This window comes from Rhinoderma darwinii, chromosome 5 (genome assembly GCF_050947455.1).
Source record: "Rhinoderma darwinii isolate aRhiDar2 chromosome 5, aRhiDar2.hap1, whole genome shotgun sequence".
Taxonomy (NCBI): domain Eukaryota; kingdom Metazoa; phylum Chordata; class Amphibia; order Anura; family Rhinodermatidae; genus Rhinoderma; species Rhinoderma darwinii.
The window spans coordinates 80,931,405-80,953,063 of NC_134691.1; the positions used below are offsets into that span (position 1 = coordinate 80,931,405).

Genomic DNA, 21,659 nt, shown 5'->3' on the forward strand with positions numbered 1-21,659 from the left:
CAAATAGGCAAGTTTTCAGAAGGAGCTGTGGGAAATCTTAATAGCACTTTGTCAGATGTGAAAACTTTTTCAATAAATTATTATTTCCAATGGTGTTAACAGGTCTTCTAGTAATAGTAAATGTTACGGACATGGTGGTTTGCAGTAACGGAGAGGATTGGAAACGCTTTAATGCATACGGCAAGGATGTAAAATGACAATAAAAAAATCTAGCAGTTACTACAGGTGGTTTACAATATTAAGAAAAAGTACTTTTATTTAGTTTGTTTTACATTTAGGACATCATATTCGGACATATTGCAAAGTCCACCTGAACAAAGATATAGATGAAAAACGCAGATTGTGTTCAACACAAACAAAAATATATAGTCTTTCATATGTAAAAGCCTGTAATATTCATGCCTTAACAGAACAGTATCCATCTTTCCTCAGACTGTCACAGGTTTCCCAAACCACTGGCACGCAAATCTACTTCAACTTGTATGCTAAAGAACATACTGTACATTAAAAACAGTCACTGGACTGGGATGATCATGCCAAAGCAAATCCTAAAGTAACGCTCTGCCGGAGCTCTAAATTGAATGTAAACTCATAGCAACCTTAGCTTGGCATATATACCAAGGCACGTCATCTTAAGACATTATATACAAAATGTAAGTGATAAATACAGCATTAGAATTATTTCTGTTACATGGTTTTATTAAAAGGGACACATTTACTCATGTACGTCTGCATATGCCCAGTGTGAAGCATATCGGTGGTACTGCCAATGCCAGCTTTTGCAGGGTGCTTATGTCACACACACAATGGAAGTCATCAGTTAGTGAAATCATATATTCATGAGATGAGTCACGCTAGCCTTACATGAGATAGCGGGCAGGTGAATGTTGGTTCTGCCAACCCCACCACCTTAAACACGAACGCTTGGCCCACTGTGCATGGTTACGTCAACGCAGAGGGTAATAAGCCACTGTCAGACCTCTCCGGATCAAGCATGTGGAAATACAACTAGCGGAGCACGCTTTCCCGACTTCAGCAATTGGAGAACAGTTAGGCACACACAATAAACTTGAGATCTTCGGCTGATTCAATCCCCATCGGTGGGTTTAGCTGCCTTTTTTCAGGTGTACGGCAAGCTTTACTCATGTGTTACTAGATGGATCTCAATATGGCCACAAAGAGGACAATCTGATCTGTAGCTTGAGATTGGAGTAGTAAATTTGTCTAATTTCTTGGCCAGAGCGGTCACATCAAGTCACATGTTTATGGAGGCAGATGTCAGCCCAATCACCTTCCACCCTGTATGATGACTAATAATGGTACGATAGATTCGGACAGAACTTATTGATGTCAGGGGTTATAGGATACCACAGTACAGATGTCATAGTTTCATTTTTCCAAATGCCCCCCCCCCCCTTCCATTGTGTGTAGAACATGGATACCCTTCAGATGTCCGCGTGTCCTCCGACTAATAATTAATGGTAGATAGGTCGTGTCACAGACAAAAATTCCTTTAACCTCAAATTCTCACAAGGTTACAGTGAAAGAAATCTTTATTGAAAACACAGAGCACAATAATAAGGCAAAAGAAAGGATTTCCAGTAGCAGTAAAACATGATCATGCCAGGATTAGAGAGAAAGCATTTCGAGATAACATTCTGCATTATAAAAATATCCCATGTATTTACAAACATGACCTACGCAAACTAAATGCATGATGTCAAAGCAAAGGATAAAAATGGACGTTACGGGCGTGTTTCTTGTTGCAAAGAATAAAATACTGAACATACAAAATCCAGTCCTGCCGCGTTCCTCAGCGCAATGGCTGGCTGCATTAAACTCATCTCCTCCATGTTTAGTACACACGTCTAACAAGCCGATATTTACATTTTAATTGAATTTTTCCACAATTCAACGCTCCAGAACCTGGAATGTATCAAACATTAAAGTGCACCTGTAGCCCTCGTCTAGTGGAGGCAACCATGAAAAGGATACATATAGCATTAGAGAACGTATGCGATTTCTCTATGTATCTATAGAAATATAAATCCAGGAAAGAAAGTTCTACTAAATAAAGGTCATATCAATACAAACACAGGCATTCAAAATGAGCGATCCGTTAGTCCACAATTTTGCCAGCATATAGAATACAACTGGTTGTTTTTCTCCCCCCCCCCCCCTTCAGTTTGCCCAAAGAAAACCAAATGGACTTCATTTATTAAAAACTGCATAGCCATTCACAGATCAGCTTTTATTTTAACAGAGCAATTTAAGAAGTGAAAGCTGAGCTCTAATTGGTTGTTACGGGCAATAAGGACCACTATTTCCTAAGTATGGAGACTTAAACCCCCTGTATACATGGCCAATGTACATGAAGGGAAATTGTGTTTTGAAGATGTAACTTGAAATGACAACACCTCATCCGGAAACCAGACAGAAAGATGGATAAACGACTCCATAAGTGACTACAATAGGGATCATGGATAAATAACTAGTACTAAAGAAAACAGTTACGTTGCCAATGGCAAACCAAGGCTCCTTCACTTGCAAAAGAAGAGATAGAATCGGACTGGTTGGCAGAGGAAACCGCACTTGGTATTTCCCCAATTTCTATATACGTTACCCAGCTAAAGTTTAGCGGAGATGCAGTTTACAGAAACACAAGTTGTAGTAAAAATTATACTAGTGACTGGTAGGATAAAGGGATTACTACTAGGTAAGGTGTCTGCAACTCGCTTTACTACAGCTGCAAAACGGCAGTGTCCTTTTCCAAAGAATACAGGGGCCATGTATGAGCAGCACATTACATTAGCATGATCACCCCAATATTATACAGAGAACAAGTCACTTCATTGTCACAAGAAGATGTGCAAAATGTTAACAGTGCAAGAAAATCTAAAGGATTCTGTATTAAATGAAAACCACATGAATGTTCTTACTAGTTCAGTTAATGACAATACAACTGGTTTACAAATGACCAAAAAAGCAGGACTATAGCAGATTAGGATTATTCTCTCCAGTAATTCAACAGCTTTAATAAAACTTCATGTTCACTCCTCCACCGTGTGTATGTGGCAGCATTACAGATCAGGAATATGCATACTGTACATGAGTAAATATCTTACAAATACGTTTTGGTTATAGCCATTTTTCCAGTCTACCAATATTGTACTTTTCCTACCCCTCTCTAAGGCTCCCCCTTCAGGGACATCTAGGACGTACACGTGACATTCACCTCTTTGCAGTTTGTGTATGTGCCTTAAAGCAGCTGAAAATGTTACAAAACCTTAAAATCAAGTGTCCCGCTCAGCGATTCCACGTTAATTCTGCTGGGCATTTATAAACCGTCAGTTAAAGAGAGGTTTCTGCTCCAGCAAATAAAACATTCCATTGTATAATGAAAAGCTTTACAACTTTATAACATATTTTGATTTTGTGTTCTTGAATGAGAACCTTCATTATTTCCTTCCAGGGGATTAAAATATGTCAGGTCACGTAGTTGCACAGATGTTTACGAGAGAGCTCCGATAACTGTACTGTACCTTTAAAAAGCCCCGCACCTGTGTGATCACATGAATGGGACTCAAATGTATCTCCGGAAGTAAACAATGAAGGTTCACATTCAATGACTGTAAGCAGAGATCTTGAAAATCCTTTATCAACGTATTAGAACAATGCAAAACATTTTATAAAATAAATAAGCTTTATCTGCTGAAATCAGAATACCCCTTCAGTGACTTATTATTCCAGTACCGTCCACCTACAGAGAAGACAATTCAGTACGGGCAGCACTTTGATACAATGCACATGATCGTCCCATTTTCTTCATTAAAAACATATTGGTAGAGAGAAAAAAAGGCATCTCCAGATGTTCTTTATTATTTGATTTCAGGTCCCTTTGAACGGGTCACCACAGATCTGTGCATCCTACCTACACAAAGCATTTAAAAATACTATGCAAACATTTTAGTGTTGATAATTCAGTTTTTAGTCAAGGGAACAAGACGACATTTAAACAACCACAATCATTAAACCTAGAAATCAAAAAAAGCAAATAGATACAGTATGAATACAATTTCCAAAATCTCTCGCTTTAAAGTGAACATTGAAACTCTGGAGGAGGGGCAGGGCAATAGGTAAAAGTACATGTAAATAGCCTATGAACAAGTTAAGTAGCCACAGCAGGCTCCTCGGATGGAAAAAAAAAAAAAAAAAAAGACAGGTTCAACAACAGCTGCCTCCAGCTTGTCCTGCATTGTGCGGTCCAGGTGGTCCAGGCATTGGGTTTTGTGGTCCAATTTTAATACCGTTAGCCTAAAATGGAAAAATATAATTTTTTTTAAAGTACTTGAAAACAGTCCCATACACTTATTTCATCACTATACATTGTATGCCTGAAATTCCAGCATCCTTCCAATCATAAGTTTGAGCAACCTGTGAGCGTTTTAAACCATTCTGGCTGGAAATACAAAAAAGACCTACTGTACCGGGACATCTCTGCTGCCGTGGTTCTGTCGAGTTCGAAGTTATAATACAAAGGATAGAAAATAACACAAAATAGTCTTTTATAGACGAGTCCCAGGATTCATCCACTGTGTGTCACCCTTCCAGTGAAGTACATAAGGGCTCAGGAAGAACGTCCTCCCCCATTTCTCAGTCTACAGTGGAGAGCAAGCAAGCAAAACCTTGTGCCCTCAGCCAAAGTTTGAAAGGACCATGAGAAGACGGACAGCTGTTTTTTTCGTCAGATTTCTAGAACACAGTTTCATAAGCTTTCTTAAAAAAGCAGATTGAGAAATAGGGATTTACTGTCCCTTTAAATCAGCAATGATATATACAAGGCAGGAGTTTTCTGAGCTTTTAAACAAAACAAAAAGAAAAACTACCACAAAAAGGACCATTTGCCTTTATGATAAGTGATTTTTTGAAAAAAGCTTAGGTAATACCTCTAATGTATTCTTGTAGGTTTACCAAATGCAGCAGAGTGTTGCTTAAAAGGCAATTCCCCTGTACAGGTTAACAGTTTTTGCTGCTGCCAGTTTTGGAATACATGACTTGGCCTAATAGCTGTACTAATTTGGTAGATATGGGAGCCATTGTTAAAGAGGCTCTGTCACCAGATTTTGCAGCCCCTATCTGCTATTGCAGCAGATCGGCGCTGCAATGTAGATTACAGTAACGTTTTTATTTTAAAAAAAACGAGCATTTTTGGCCAAGTTATGACCATTTTTGTAGTTATGCAAATGAGGCTTGCAAAAGTCCAAGTGGGTGTGTTTAAAAGTAAAAGTCCAAGTGGGCGTGTATTATGTGAGTACATCGGGGCGTTTTTACTACTTTTACTAGCTGGGCGTTCTGAGGAGAAGTATCATCCACTTCTCTTCAGAACGCCCAGCTTCGGCCAGATCACGCTGTGACATCACTCACAGGTCCTGCATCGTGTCAGACGAGCGAGGACACATCGGCACCAGAGGCTACAGTTGATTCTGCAGCAGCATCAGCGTTTGCAGGTAAGTAGCTACATCGACTTACCTGCTAACGCCGATGCTGCTGCAGAATCAACTGAAGCCTCTGGTGCCGATGTGTCCTCGCTCGTCTGACACGATGCAGAACCTGTGAGTGACGTCACAGCGTGATCTGGCAGAAGCTGGGCGTTCTGAAGAGAAGTGGATGATACTTCTCATCAGAACGCCCAGCTAGTAAAAGTCTTAAAAACGCCCCGATGTACGCACATAATACACGCCCACTTGGACTTTTGCAAGCCTCATTTGCATAACTACAAAAATGGTCATAACTTGGCCAAAAATGCTCGTTTTTTAAAAATAAAAACATTACTGTAATCTACATTGCAGCGCCTATCTGCTGCAATAGCAGATAGGGGTTGCAAAATCTGGTGACAGAGACTCTTTAAGCCCCCGCAGGCTGCTGTAGAAACCCTATCAGCCCCCACTCAAGACAGACTATCAGCTCACTGAATGATCAGGTTACAGCTGCCCATAGAAATTTATGGAGGAGGGGAGGGGGGAGCAGTAGCACAGTGGGAGAGACAGACAAACATTTACGCTGCTGCCTCTAGTAACAGTTATAGGTCACTCCAGTGCTGGATTCTCAGCTACACTGCTTATTACTGCTGTATAATGTCCTCCATGCTGCTTCTATATATGTGATAGAAGAGGTGAATCCTGCTATCTTTATGTGTGTGCAGTGTATAGAAGACATAATAGTTAGGTTCCACCCACTAGCTCAGAGACAACTGAGAATAAGAGATATAGCCTGCAGAGGGGAAACTGCTAAATAATGCAGAATACAAGTCACACAATAGCCAGAAATGGCGTTATTCCTCATGCACACCCATATGACAGCTTATTCTGAATAGTCACCTAAAAATTTAGGTACAATATAAGTAGCAAAAGTCTTATTTGGGTCAATTTGGTTGGTGGACATCTTCAAAAACAAAAAATGTTCAGAAAGTTCTCTGAATAGGCAAAAATTGTTGAACGTGAAAATGCTTCATGGTGATAAAGTAGACTTGCAGTGAAGAAGGCCTGAAGTATCAATTTAAAACAGTTTATATTACAATACACAAAGCCTTTATATCCATGTTGTGGTTGTTCTCCCTGGACCTAAGCCAGGACAAATAGCCGTATACTATAGTGAAAATAGTCACTTCTCAGCAATGGATGCCTTACCACTAATGTTTCTAATGAACTTTTAGTGAGGAGCTATAACAACACAACATCAAATCCTTTATAGTTTTACATGGGACTTCACACGAAAAAAAAAAATTTGATGCAGCCCTGGAGAGCCAAATCACATCCATAGCCTTGCTACATCTTTGCATCCAACTAAATAGCTCCCCGCATGTAACTCTCTAAATCAGTTATTAAACTTTTCCTAAAACTTTCCCTAATACAAAACAACAAAATGGGGAAAAAAAGCTAAACGTTTCCCGGCTGCAGCGTGTAGTCTCTGCGTTGAATCAGCTGTGCAGTTGCATACAAGTGTTCAGTGTCATCAATAATTTCTATGATTCCCAAAGACATGGCAGCTCGCCAACAACCCACACACAGAGCTGCTCCTTTCATTCATCAAGATCACACTTCTATCTCAGTGCTTACTACCTCAAGTGGGTTTCACAAAAAAATACAGAACTTTGGGTGGTGGTGGGGGGGGGGCAGTACTACAGTAGCTTTCAGAAATTAAGCTCTTAAGGAAACTTTGCGTCACACTAAATCTCTAGTTCTAGTGCTTGGCAGTTCTGCAACTGTAGTAGCCTTGGGGTTTCTGGCAATGGCCGGGTATTGACAGCAGCTGAAGTGGTTCCTGGGCTTTCTTTGACTGTTTTAATAAAAAGCATGCCCTATGACTCATTGGTTTTGCCCCCTCTCAGCTGGTAGCAAGTTCTTGAGGACTCCAAGAGCCAGACTTGGCGCTGCGCCAGTTAAGTAGCACAGACAGCTGGCTCTCACAGCAGATTGCAATCAGAGCTCCATAATGGCACAGTGAAGCAGTCAGGTGCTGTATTAAGCTACACATGAAGGACCAACTTCTCCAACAAATGAACCAAGACCTGCCCAACTTTCCTACAGCTTTTTATATTCGCGTTGCTGGCTTAGAATAATGCATGATCTCCCCTCCCCCGTGTGTCATATCCACTCTCACTCAGAAAGACAAAGAGAATGAGATAATAGCTGTGAGACAGGGAGGGAGAGCTAACAGCAGTACAAAGACACTGGGGGTGTGGTGGTGGAGGATGCTGAGAGAGCGCGGACTAGTGGGGCACCGTAAGGCGTGTGGGATTACACAAGTAAACCATCTGAGAGGAGACGGCGAACACCGGCTGTAATATCAGTGTATCTCACCAGATCCGCTAATACAACACATGGTGCACTAACGTACAGACTGGAAGATGCTCTTGTCCGATTATGGATCGTATTTTAGCCTCCATGGCACTTAAGGTCATATGGTCTAAAAAAATAAAAAAATCGTCCCGTGGCAAATTTGAAAAAAAGTCCACAATTCAAATGGCCGACATGAAAGCAAAGGAAAATATAGTGTGATGAGAAGGAAAGTGTGAAAGAGGCAGGGGGCACATATTTAAAATGTCACACTCCATGAAACGCTCGGAGCATGTAGGACAAATTGTAAATGTAAGTCATATTTAAAACCGCTTCCCATCATTTCCCAGGTTAACTCCAGGCTTTTCTATTACATCCAGCTATATAGCCATACACTGCCTCCTAAAAGAACTTTCAAGGTGATTCACTATTTTTGCAGACCTGTCGTCACTTCGCTTGTCCATAATTACACAGGTGTAGTTAGCGGGGGCTACCAGGGCAGGTGCCCTGCTGCTGTTCCCTGGGGGGTGCCAACAAGCCACTTTGCCTTGGCCATAATATTTCGAAACTGGGATGCGTAAAGAAAACAAAACCTTTGCCCTGCTTAAAGGAGAGCCTAGCTACGGTTCTGCATAAATCTATAGTATCGTGCTCCGTGTTCTGCAAGTGTAATTATGTGTCATTTGTTTCAGGGACATTACTGTTACATGCCCTCCACCTGAGAGAGCGCTCGCACCCCATGGTGTTTGCCCTCTTCCCCTGTGTGGATATTCGCTCCCTCTATCACACATGTGCGCTCTTCCCTCTGCAGACATTACAAGGAGGGGGGGAAAAAAACCATAAGGTGATATAATAAAGATGGCAAGCGAGAACTACATGGAAGCTGCGGGAAATAGAGCAGTAGAGGAAGGGAAGGGGGAGGGGACGGCACAGACCAAGAGCTATAAACAGAAAATAAAAGAAACAGATGACCGGATATTAGAGGCTCCGAGTGTCTCCATGTGGGGAGGATATTCCTGCAGCTAACTTGATAATCACTTTAAGAGCTAGAGACACGGACATTAATCTGATGTAATAAATGCGCATGGAATATAAAGTAGAACGCTATTCCTACCGCCACCTAGAACATTCCACCGGTCTTATAAAAGAAATTACATTCAACTGGAATAAAATGTAATAAAGACTTAAAGTGACGCTCTACTTTGCTCATAACTCTGTTCACTAATCTAATATAGTCAATTTGCTACAGTAAACGGCACTTGTATTCTGCTGGCAGAGAATCACCCCTTGTACAGGGCAATGCCTACACTTCGATACAGTAGAGAATCGCTCGCAGTGCAAACCCGTAATATAAAAGGGTAAAGTGAAGCGCCCTGCTGGAGTCAGCAATTCTAAAATACAGTCAAATTATTTTAATCCTTCAAATAATATTATAATATATATAACTTATTTCACAAAACGAAGCAGAAGACAGAACCAATACGGAGACCTCATATTAAATAGCCCAAAATCAAATCACGAATACAAAATATACCGTCTACCTGAACTCTGAGTTTTATATACCTTTCTTACTATGATCATTTGACCATCCAAAATATTTGATAAACCACCACTCAATAGGTTCTTTTAATGCAGGATATTCCAGAAAATATGTATTACTAGAACAGATAAAGTAAGGGTGCCCGTACACATAGCGGCCGTGCATGGATTTAATGTACTTCACCAGTAAAAGCCGCGCACCCATAAACCGCATCGCAGAACTATTCTTGGCCACATGGCACATTACTGACTCTTGGTCGCTATGTGTACCTGGCACCCTAAAAGCCTGATTACACTAGCCAATTATCGCTATGATTTGCTCATTTCTGATTGGCTGGAATAATAATAATAAAAATTAAAAAAAAAACAGCAATATGCAACAAAACGAGTTTGATCGATCGTCGTGCCATAAATAAATTACCGTCACCAGCGGGGCAATGATTAAATGTACATTTACAATAGACATAGGCTAATGCACAGCTCTCGCTAGAGCTGTTGCTAGGCAACAATGATGCGACTCGCCCAGTGGGGTGGAGTTTTCTCCCCGCTGGCAGTGAGGATTGTACTGATGGAAATGTCCAACAGATTCTCGGGAACATATTTGGTGTAAAAGGTGCCTGGAGAGAGTATAGCAACTGCAGGCAATACAAATGTGATCGTCTATATTCTGTGGACGGAGTGTAGAGAGGATGGACCTCAGTACATGGCATTAGGTGGGCAACATCTATCTAGATTGCTGATGGAGTCCCTTAGTAAAGAGTCTACATTGGCTGTTACAGTGAGCAACTTCAAAGACAACCGTTACCTGATAACTGGGAACAATAGCTGACCGTATCACAAAGCGTGCAGTTTCTAAAATCAGTGCATATAATAAGGCCAGTACAGCTGGGACGTTACACACACTGTGTGAAACAACAGGCAACAGAGGAGACGGAGATGGGCTGGAGAAGCAATTGCTACCGATAAAGGAGTTATTCCAATCTCTACAGTGTATTAACAATGATTCCATTCAGAGAAAATGGATAATAAATGCTACGAGAATAGAGGTGGATTTACAAAGAAACTTCAAAGATCCGACTAGAAACAGTAAACTCTGGGGGGAAATGTATTTGAACAGACTGCAAACTGTTAATGATCCAAAACCAGCAGTCAATCTTGTCTCAAAAAGGGAAAACAAAAGAGAACAAGTCCTGTGGCAGCGAGCGCGGAGCCAGGTGGCGACCCTTCTAGTATCTGTGCTTTACCAACAGCTAGTGCTTGAAATTTAAGTCCCCCATTTACTCACAGGCCACATGTAGTGTAAGCAGCTGCTGGAGCTTTCCCACAATGCCCCGCCAACGTCTGCAACCCCCTGACCCACACAAACATTGCACACACTGCGTGCGTCCAGTGCACCTCCTTGTGGCTATTCCCTTCTGTATAGCAGCGAGTCCCGAGCATCTAGAAGGGAAACTACAGCCAAGCTACAAATGCATAAACCGGTTGAGTTACCCCAAAACGGGTCAGAAAAGTACCCCAACAAGGAATGATGTCACTGCATAGCTATTCCAGGAGCCCCATAGTTTACAGTCTCAATTGCAGCAAAGATTAATGCTAATAATCGCAGGTCTTATTTAAAAAAAATAAAATCTAATTCACGGGCTTCAATTTCTTGCCAGAGTTTTGTACACTGGTGCAATCTTAGATGGATCTATAGTACTGTTCATCCTGAGCCTCCTGGTTCATGACGACGTTGAAGAGCACCTGTGACACTTGCAGAGGCAGCGGAGAGGCAGACAAAAAGCAGCAATAAGACATTACTGTATAACAATGCAGATATATCTGTCATTCTGGGTAACCGCCTCAATGCACTGTACTGGCAGTCATTAAGGTCCGGCCTAATTGGGCCTTAAAGGGGTTTTCCCATAAATGTCCGATAGATGTGGGGCCCGCACCTATCTCTAGAACAGGGTCCCCTGACCCCGTTCTACCTTGCTCGGCTCTCGCTGCTTCCCGGCTACTTCCTGATTAGGTGGTAGCCGTGCAAGGTAGAACGGGGTCAGGGGACCCTGTTCTAGAGATAGGTGCGGGCCCCACATCTATAGGACATTTATGGCATATCCTGTGGATGTCCAAGATGGGAAAACCAAGCATTTTTTCCCCCATTGATTCAATCCAAGAGCCATAACTTGCATTTTTCTACGATATCTGTAGGGCTTATTTTTTGCTGGACAATTCTTTTTTTTAAATTAAAAATGGGGTTCATTTTTTTGGTGGTGGGGGGGGGGGGGGGGGTTATTGCTTGCCTGTTAGTGATATAGGGATAGGATATATTAGACAGCAAGTGAACAGTAAGGCCCTATGCACATGAACGTGCTTTTGCGGCCGCAATTCCCCAGAAAATCCACGGAAGAATTGCAGCCCCATTCATTCCTATGCGGCCATGCACACTACCGTGGTTTCCACGATCCATGCATGGCCAAGGAGCCCGGACCGCAGAAAGAACAGGCATGTCTTATTACGGCTGTGTTCTGCGGTCCAGGCTCATAGCAAATAATACAAACAGAAAAAATGGGACATAAATATCATCAAAACCACAAAAAAGGCCATACTCACTAGGTAGGTGGGTGGGTGAAAACCCGTTCCCATCAGGACGCAGACGGGTCAAAGAATGCTGCAGAAGGAGTGTGCATTAAATAGTGATAGCCCCTCCCACTAGTCTAGAGGGGAGTGGCGGACTAAGTGCTCAAAGGTGTGCGATAAATGTGTGTTAGTGTAGTGCTAGGGTGTGAATGGATGGTAAAAAATAAAAATGTATGTATGAAAGTGTCAGAACTGTGTAATAATGTAATAAAAATAAATAAATAAAATAAATGTGATGAATAGGGGTCAGTGCTGTGAATAGTACATTCCTGATGGGAACGGGTTTTCACCCACCCACCTACCTAGTGAGTATGGCCTTTTTCATAGCAAATAATGGCCGCGGCCATGTGCACAGTCCGCGATTTGCGGGCGGCTTGTGGCCGACCCGAAAATCACGGCCGTGCACATGGCTACGGTCGTGTGCATGTGGCCTTCGTTTTTAAAGTTAATGCGTTGGAAGAAGGAAAAATAGCCAAACATAATGATCTGAACTACTTTGACAAAAATGACAGGTCTTGCAGGGTGTACCCAGAATGCAGTGCTTAGCCTCCAAAAGTGGTCCAAGGAAGGACAACCGATGAACAGGTGACAGGATCATGGGCTCCCAAGGCTCATTGATCCACATGTGGAGCAAACACTAGCCCGTCTAGTCCAATTTCACAACATGGCTACTGTAGCACAAATTGCTGACAAAAAGTTAGATCGAAATGATAGAAGGGTGACAGAAAAGACATTGTATTGCAGGTCCTGCATTTGGGGCTGTGTAGCCACAGAGTGTCCATGGTGACCCCTGTCCACCATTGAAAGCACATACAGTGGACAGATGAGCATCAGACCTGGACCAAGGAGCAATGCAAGAGGGTGGCCTGGTCTGATGAATCACATTTGGAGCAATGCAAGAGGGTGGCCTGGTCTGATGAATCACATTTGGAGCAATGCAAGAAGGTGGCCTGGTCTGATGAATCACGTCTGGAGTATTGCAAGAAGGTGGCCTGGTCTGATGAATCACGTTTTCTTTTACATCATGTGGATGCGTGTGCGTCACTTACTTATGGAAGAGATGGCACCAGGATGCACTATGGGAAGAAGACAAGGCAACGGAGGCAGTGTGATGCTCTGGGCAATGTTCTACCTAAACATTGCTGCAGACAAGTAAAACCTTTATGGCAATGGTATTTCCTAATGGCAGTACCCTCTTTCAGCAGTATAATGTGCCCTGCCATACTGCAAAAATTGTTCAGGAATGGTTTAAAGAACATGACAAAGGGTTCAAGGTTTTGACTCCGCCACCAAATTGCCCAGATCTCAATCTGATCAGGACCTGTGGGTTGTGCTATAAAGACAAGTCCGGTTCACGAAGACACCACCTGACAGCTTACAGGGCTTAAAGGATCTGCTCACATCTTGGTGCCAGATACCAAAGGACACCTTCAGAGATCTTGTGGACTCCATGCCTCAAAGGAATAGAGATGCTGTGGTGGCACGAGGGGGACCTACACAATATTAGGCATGCAGTTATAATGTTATATAATAAAAATAATATACTTTAGATAAAAACTGCCATAGTACATACAGGATATAGATTTTAGAATATATACATTATATTAAATATTTTTCCTGTATGTAATATGGCAGTTTTTATTTTAAGCACGCACGCACGCACACACATTTTTGCGGGACGAGTTGTAGTTTTTCGTAGCACCATTTATTTTGCCGTATAATGTACTAGGAAATGGGAAAAAAATTATTTGTGGGGTAGAAAATGAAAAAAAAACAAAAAAACAGCGATGCCTCTATGGTTTTTTGCACGCCGTTTTTACGGAATTCATTGTACAATTAAAACATGTTAACTTTATTCTGTGGGTCAATACGATTACGGCGATACCAAATATATATAGTTTTTTCTATATTTTAGTACTTTTACAAGTAAAAACCTAAGTGTAAAAAAGAACATTTATTTTGTGTCGCCAAATTCCGAGAGCCGTCGATTAAGTGGTATGCGGGCATATTTTTGGCGGGATAAGCTGTAGTTTTTAATACCATTTTGGTGTTCACATTTTATTTCATTTTTTGTGGGGCATTAGGTGACCAAAAAATAGAGATTCTGGCGTTTACAATTTTATTTTTTATGGCGTTCAACGTGCGGGTTAAATAATGATATCTCGTAATAGTTCGGACGCAGCAATACCAATTATGTTTATTTATTTATTTTATTTTTTTACTATGGTCTAGGGGGAAAATGGGAGAAGGTTTTTTTTTTCAACTTTTAATTGTAATCTTTTTTTTTAGACAAAAAAACTTTAACTAATTTTTACTTTTTTTTATTAGTCCCCCTAGGGGACTTCAACCAGCAATTGTTCGATCGCTTGCACGATATACTGCAATACTAATGTATTGCAGTATATCGTGATTCAAACATGCATCTATTAAAGAGGCTCTGTCACCAGATTTTGCAACCCCTATCTCGTATTGCAGCAGATCGGCGCTGCAATGTAGATAAGAGTAAAGTTTTTGTTTTTTTTTTAAAACGAGCATTTTTGGCCAAGTTATGACCATTTTTATATTTATGCAAATGAGGCTTTCTAAAGTACAACTGGGCGTGTATTGTGTATGGACATCTGGGCGTTTTTACGTCTTTTACTAGCTGGGCGTTGTGAATAGAAGTGTATGATGCTGACGAATCAGCATCATCCACTTCTCTTCGTTACCACCCAGCTTCTGGCAGTGCACAGACACACAGCGTGTTCGCGAGAGATCACGCTGACACGTCACTCACTTCGTGCCCCAGGTCCTGCATCGTGTCGGACGAGCGAGGACACATCGGCACCAGAGGCTACAGTTGATTCTGCAGCAGCATCGGCGTTTGCAGGTAAGTAGCTACATCAGCGTCATACACTTCTCTCCATTCATGTCCATCTGTATTCACAGCACAGCGTGATCTCGCGAGATCACGCTGTGCTGTCACATACACCCACATTAACTTTACTGAAGTGTCTTAAGAGTGAATAGACATCGCCTCCAGCCAGTCTATCTACACTCCCGACACTTCGGTAAAGTTACTGTGGGAGTATGTGACAGCACAGCGTGATCTCGCGAGATCACGCTGTGCTGTGAATACAGATGGACATGAATGGAGAGAAGTGTATAACGCTGATTGGTCAGCATCATTCACTTCTCTTTACAACGCCCAGTTGGAAAAAAGGTAAAAAACGCCCAGTTGTCTATTAAGAAACTAATCAGCATAAATCTAAAATTGCTCATAACCACTGTTGTTATTTACATTACAGCGCCGATCAGATTATGTAGGATATAGGGAACTGAAAATCTGGTGACAGAGCCTCTTTAAGCTGTGCCGAAGATCGCCGGTTACTGAAGCCGCCTGGCAACGTCAGTGCTTTTCTCTATGGGGGGGGGGGGGGGGAAGGATGTGGGCGACTTACGATGACCGCAAAAATTCCAGTGCCGCTTCACGTTCTCTTTTTTGGTTATCCAACACATAAGGAGAGGTCACTCCATCTTTGAAGCCCTGCACCAGCCAAGTCAGGCATTTGTTCACAGCGCTGCTCCAATCCTTTGCTTTTTAATATATATAAATATATATATATATATATATGTGTGTGTGTAAAATATACATATATATATATATATATACACACACACAAACAAACACACACACACACACACACACACACACACACACAGAATACAAAAATTACCTCATTATTAATGTCAAAGACACCTTCCTGAATTTTTTCGTAAATTTCTTTTGCTGTGTTTATGAATGCCTGGAAGACAAAAATCAAGAAAAATATGCTAAATATTTGCTTGTGGTTTACATTCTAACAGGCTATAGTCACTAGGTGATAGTTATCACCTGGAAATGGAAAAGATGAACTAGCAAGAACCTAAAAAATACAATAAATTGAAACAAACCCATATATTTAACGTGCTACAAAACACCGACCCCATGTATTCTGACTACATGAAGGGTTTTCCTAGTTTGAGGTCATCCCACTTTCCATTATATTGCACCTCCTCCCTTTCCAAACCATCACCAGAACTGCAGACTCTCCTAGAGCGAGAATTCAACCACCACCAAGACTAAAAAAAACATATGAACATTAAATGGAAAAACGATTGTTCGCATAAAAGTCTCTTGTGAAAATTGAACATTGTATGGGTCAGAACTTCAATATTAGACTGCAGTACCAGAAGATATTCATAGACTCCAGCTAAAAAGTGTTTTAAAAATATGAAACAAATATTGTATAAAACTTTTTCCTCTTCAGGTTATGTTTTTGTGCCTGTGTTCCCCATGACAACACTTCCTGTAGTTTGGTAGATCAGTATGACCAATCCGACAACAACCAATCAGATTCTTTATTTTCTAAAAAAAAACAAACCAGTATGAAGGTTGGATGTTGCGATTAAAGAGGCTCTGTCATCACATTATAAGTGCCCTATCTCTTACATATTGTGATCGGCTCTGTAATGTAGATCACAGCAGTATGTTTTATTTAGAAAAACAATCTATTTTCACAAACGTTACCGAAGTGTCGGGATTGTGAATAGACATCCCGTCCTGGCTGGAGGTAATGCCTATTCACTGTCAAGACACTTCAGTAACGTTAATGTGTGTGTATGTGACAGCACATAGTGAACAACGCAGGATCACGATGTGCTGATTACCTGAATGGAGAGAAGTGCATGACGCTGATTGGTCAGTGTCATACACTTCTCTCCACAATGCCCACTTGCTCTAAAGTAAAAAGACGCCCAGTTGGGCATTAAGAAAGTCATTATCATAAAGCTAAAATCGCTCATAACTTGGTGAAAATAGATAGTTTTTCTAAATAAAAAACACTGCTGTTACCTACATTGCAGCGCCTATCACATTATGTAGGAGATAGGGCACTTATAATGTGATGACAGAGCCTCTTTAAGCCAATGGTCCTGTGGTAAAAGGGAGCTGCCAAAGTAAAACAAGCGTTGGCATGGGAGCACGTCCAAAAAAAAAAAAAAAAAAGTTCAGTCAAAGCAACTTTAAATACTAACTCAAGACAGGAATACAATATTAACATAACTGTTTCGCACTGTTAAGATGTAAATGGGCTTTAATACACATTTATGGGTACTTATTTGAGACTATTTAATAGTATCCCACAATTCTACATGCAATATAGCAAATCATCTTGGGACAGGCAGAAATAAGCACCAAAACTGCGATGTAAATTATACAAAAACATTGTTTCTTGGTTTACTAACATAATTGACTCCTTTTGTGTATATTTACATGTAATACTGGGATCAGGAGAGCAATATAAGTTAACTTCAGATGCATTTTTATGGACTTCAAACACTAGTAACGCCCAGGCATCAGCAGGTTCTGACTGGTGAGGCAGCAATAGAAAAAATTTGAGGAGCCCTGACCTAAAACTACTCAATAGCAAAACATTCTTGCTGATAAAAAACAAAACAAAAAAAAAAAAAAAAAAGAAGGGGTACAGATAATATGCTTATAATTTCCAAGTTAAGCCAGCAGCCTACAAGAATCCTAAAACGATCATGCCTATATTAAAAAGGAAATGTCGGTGCTCTAGCCATGGAAAGCGTTAAATTGGGCTGTGAAGCATCGATTCCACAGCCCGGAAATCTTTCCTGAACTGTCAGGGCAGGCAGCTATATTAACCAATGGTGAAATTACAGAGCAGCTATGAAGTCACTGCGGTAACAGATAGCAGGCACACACTTTTACGAGCTGCCTGCTGCCGAGCTAGAGCCATTAAATATTAATGGTGACCTTACTAACATTGGACAGCAGACACTAGAGACGTTACGCTTCAACAGAGTGCACTAGGGGAAGATGACTTGCAATGGTTTATGTTCTGTACAGTGGAGACGCATTTGGCCGCAACATTTTTGCAGGGGAAGACAACGAAATTACTAAGCACCTTCTCTGTCCCTTTAACAAGAGGCTTTCATTTACAGAAGATGAAGATCGTGCCATGCAGAAAATTCTCGCACTATGGCAAACCTCCTCCTGATATTCTGTAGTGCCAGTTCAGCACTACCTCCCATTCATGCATTTAGAAAATGAGGGCTGCAGGTTCCATAGTACAAGTCCAGAGCAGTATAGTCCATCTTCAAATAACACATTAGGGTTAGCACTCAAGATTTCACAAAAACAAACTGGAGGTTGGTGGCGATTATCGCTAAAGCCAAGGCAAAATTCTCTTCCTTAACTAGGACGACTGCTGGATGTTGACCCTACATGTTACTTGCAATCGTTTCTAAATCTAGACATTAGACCCAGCTGATTTTGAGGAGATCCATTAAAAGTGTTATACCTAAGAAGTGCTCAGACTGGCAAAGACGTAAATTAAATGGTCGAGTCGGGGGGCGATTCATCTATCAACAAAATCCAGATTATGGTTGCTTATAATGACACTGGTGTCTCAGGTATAAAGTCTAGTGCATGCAAACAGTAAAGCAGTTGCCCATAGCAAATAAGCTGGTACCCACTTTCATTTTTCCAACGCAGGTAACAAAATAAAGAGTCTCATCCAACAGTCAGCAATGCATGCGTTTTGGCTTGGAGCGATCCAGCCAACATGCAGTCACTGTGTTTCAATGGCAACCCATTTACAGGTCTAAAACAAGATTGCTTGTGTGCCAACCACGAAATCTCCCAGCATCCCAGGAGCAATAGAGAGTAAACACGAATGAACAAGCAGTAAGCAAGCATTTACCCTCCCCCGCTCCCCCTTCCTATTGCTAATTCTGGTCAGATGAGGGAGATGTAAATGATTGCTGACTGATAATACACAAATGCTGACAGACAATACGTGGCCAGACCAATCAATCAATCTATACATCAAGACAGATGCTTTTCAGATTCTTCAGAGGATTAGCTGTCTTGTGGTTTGGGCTCTCGTCTCTGAAGTTTGAGATGCCTCTTCAGCATAATCCATCACCCACGGAGTCTGCGGAGTGTTCCATATAGTTTTGACTCTTATTATCAACATTTCCATAACTACCAGACTAAACAATAGCACACAGGCAATTTCACTGCGTTTCTGACCGGGTGTTTGCTTCATCTTTTCCTTTAGGCTATGTATCTTTTTGGCAGCAGTATTTTTCCCAGCCACGTAAGATGCACTAAAATACCATGCTGCAAGTGGACTAGGCACAACACCCCTATATACATATTCCACATCTATGATCAAGACGTATACAACAACACTGCCCCCGAGAGCTTAATTCAGGGATCAAACTAACAGCCATATAATCATTGTGCCAGAGAACCCCGTTAATATAGTAAGTAGTGCAGAATAGGTTTGATTTACAGCCCCATACCGCAAAGCATTGACTGGCGTGTGTACATATACAGAACTTTACATACCCTTATTCAGATTTGCAATCATTTTCAACATTATTTCACGCTCACTGAGGTCGACATAATGAAGATACAGAATTTTTATGTAAAAGCTACTAGAATTATTCCCGTGTGTGAAGTCCCTCCTCTGAAGAGCAGAGGGCGACTGAGTGTAGGGCAATTTAGCACTTTGGTGGGTCCGATGCATAACTTTAATGAGTGGCCCCTCCCTCCGGAACAGACTAAAGCATTGAGAGTTTATATGGTCTTTATTCCCAGTGACTGAGCTACACGGAGGGCTGGAAGTACCATGTTAGTTTCCTGTACTTATCACAAGGTCCACTGCACAACCCTCCTCTGCTTACCTGCTCCTATATCCCCCCTCCCTCACTCGGCACCCAGCCAAACTGTTTGTATGGCACGGCGCTGTTACGCGGCATAAGCATTGGGCCTTAAACAAGCTCATGCTCATACTGCGCTTCTCCCTCCTAACCTAGCCAATGGGGAGACTCCATCTTCCTGACAACCAGGAACGCTTTAGTGTGTTCAGTGGCGCTGCAGCGAGCAGGATACCTATGAACGGAGCTACAGGAGGGAGAACGGCCAAACAGACCCAGAAGGGGAGATGGGAAACAAACAACAGGTGAAGTACGCATATACAGTGGAAGGCACACAACATCGCCGCTTTCCCCCCTGTCGCGGTGTGTCTGTCCAGTGCTCTCTTTTCTTACAACATTGCACACCACACGTACATTTATATACAGCGAGCAGACTACCGGGCTTGTTATACATGAGAAATTTATAAAGACATCAGACAGTGGAATAACGAGGAGTCAAGTCGGAAGTTTGGCATATCGAATCCACAGCCCTGGAAGAAGCCCCTGCAGAATGAGTGCCTACCTTATTCTTGGCAAATCCGCACTGAGAAGACACATGGAAAGAGAACCCCGATGACTGGCTGCGCTTGCTCACCCACTTTTACCATACTTGAGAAGGAAGAGTATTCTGCAACATACACATAACTAATAGATCACAAGTAGCGATACTGCAGGGGCCCTTAACCCCTTAAAGACCAGGCAATTTTTTGGTTTTTCCCTCTCTGTCTTCATAAATCCATAGCTTTTTTTATTTCTCCGTCGACATAGTCATATATGGGCTTGCTTTTTGTGGGACAAGGTGTATTTGTTTTTATTGCCACCATATATTATACTGGGAAACTGAAAAAATAGATAACATTTTTGTGGGGTGGAATTGGAAAAAAACGGCGATTCCTCCATGAACAGAAGGAGCCCTCCCCCACTTTCTATCTGCTTACATACGCGGTCAAAATTGACCACAGCATCTAAGTGGTAAAACAGCCAGGATCGGCGTTATCTGTGTAATACACAACTGACAATCGCAGTGTATAGAGCGGGCTAATCACCCTAGACGACAACAATCAGCTGTAATCTATGGGGAAACCCAGGCGTAAGTCTTCAGATTTCCCTGCAGCGCTTTCCCAGGGGAAATTAAGAACTACACAGTTCCCAATCAACGGCTTGTCTGTGTAATGCAGGACTGGTCCTCCAAAGTGAGGGACACTCTTCGTAACCACTCTCCACTCATGCCAAGACATGAGATCCGGAATATGGGAACCCCCCCTCAATTAACTAAAAAAAATCAAAACAATCTGTGGATCATATAAGCAGAGTGAGTTCAGACTGATTCCCAAAACTATTAAATGACAAAACCACTTCATGGCCGATACTTTATAGAAGAAAAATGTAAAAGAATGTTTACAATCTGGAATCAGATATTTTTAGTAATGGAGATCTCAGTGTTGTCAAATGGGTTTGAATGCTTTAGAGTGATGAAATTGGAAACTGGTGGGTGGCCCAAGTCAACTGATCATACGTACCTATGACCACTCAGACGATTATTTCTGACTGGATTTCCCCTTTATAGTTATGAACCATGACTGCATACAGTCTTATATTAACCCTTTCATGACCAGCAGTCATTGATGCCCCTATGTCCAGGTCAAATTTTCCATTTCTGATATGCATTTCTTTAAACGAGAATATCTTGGCAACCGCTTTCGATGTCACAACTATTTTATCTTTGTTTTTTTTTACAAGACTTATGAGGATCTCATTTTCTAGAGAAGTTTAAATTAATTCTTTGTCTTTAATTTTTATTTTGAGCAGACAAATCCTTAAAACGTGAAAAAAAAATACTTTAGTAATTTTTTTTCTATCCATCTATTTATCTATCCACACATACACTGTACAGCTCTGTAACAATTAGTC

The 21,659-nt window shown here is 41.5% G+C and overlaps 1 protein-coding gene across 2 annotated transcripts in view; it reads right to left on the reverse strand.

The window, feature by feature from the left end:
* Positions 1-226: 226 nt before the first annotated feature.
* The window catches only part of RAB2A (RAB2A, member RAS oncogene family), a 91,440-nt gene continuing 70,007 nt past the window's right edge, over positions 227-21,659 (reverse strand). Inside the window, exons 7-9 of one of the 2 annotated variants that reach the window (XR_012847630.1) lie at positions 15,713-15,781; positions 3,684-4,314; positions 227-3,653 (exon numbers count right to left, since the gene is read on the reverse strand). Coding sequence is in view for 1 of the 2 variants with exons in the window: in XM_075826205.1 (XP_075682320.1) it covers positions 4,225-4,314; positions 15,713-15,781 (159 nt within the window). In the remaining variant the exon portion in view is untranslated. Of the gene's footprint in view, positions 4,315-15,712; positions 15,782-21,659 lie in introns of both variants that reach the window. The other variant, XM_075826205.1, reaches the window with a different exon arrangement.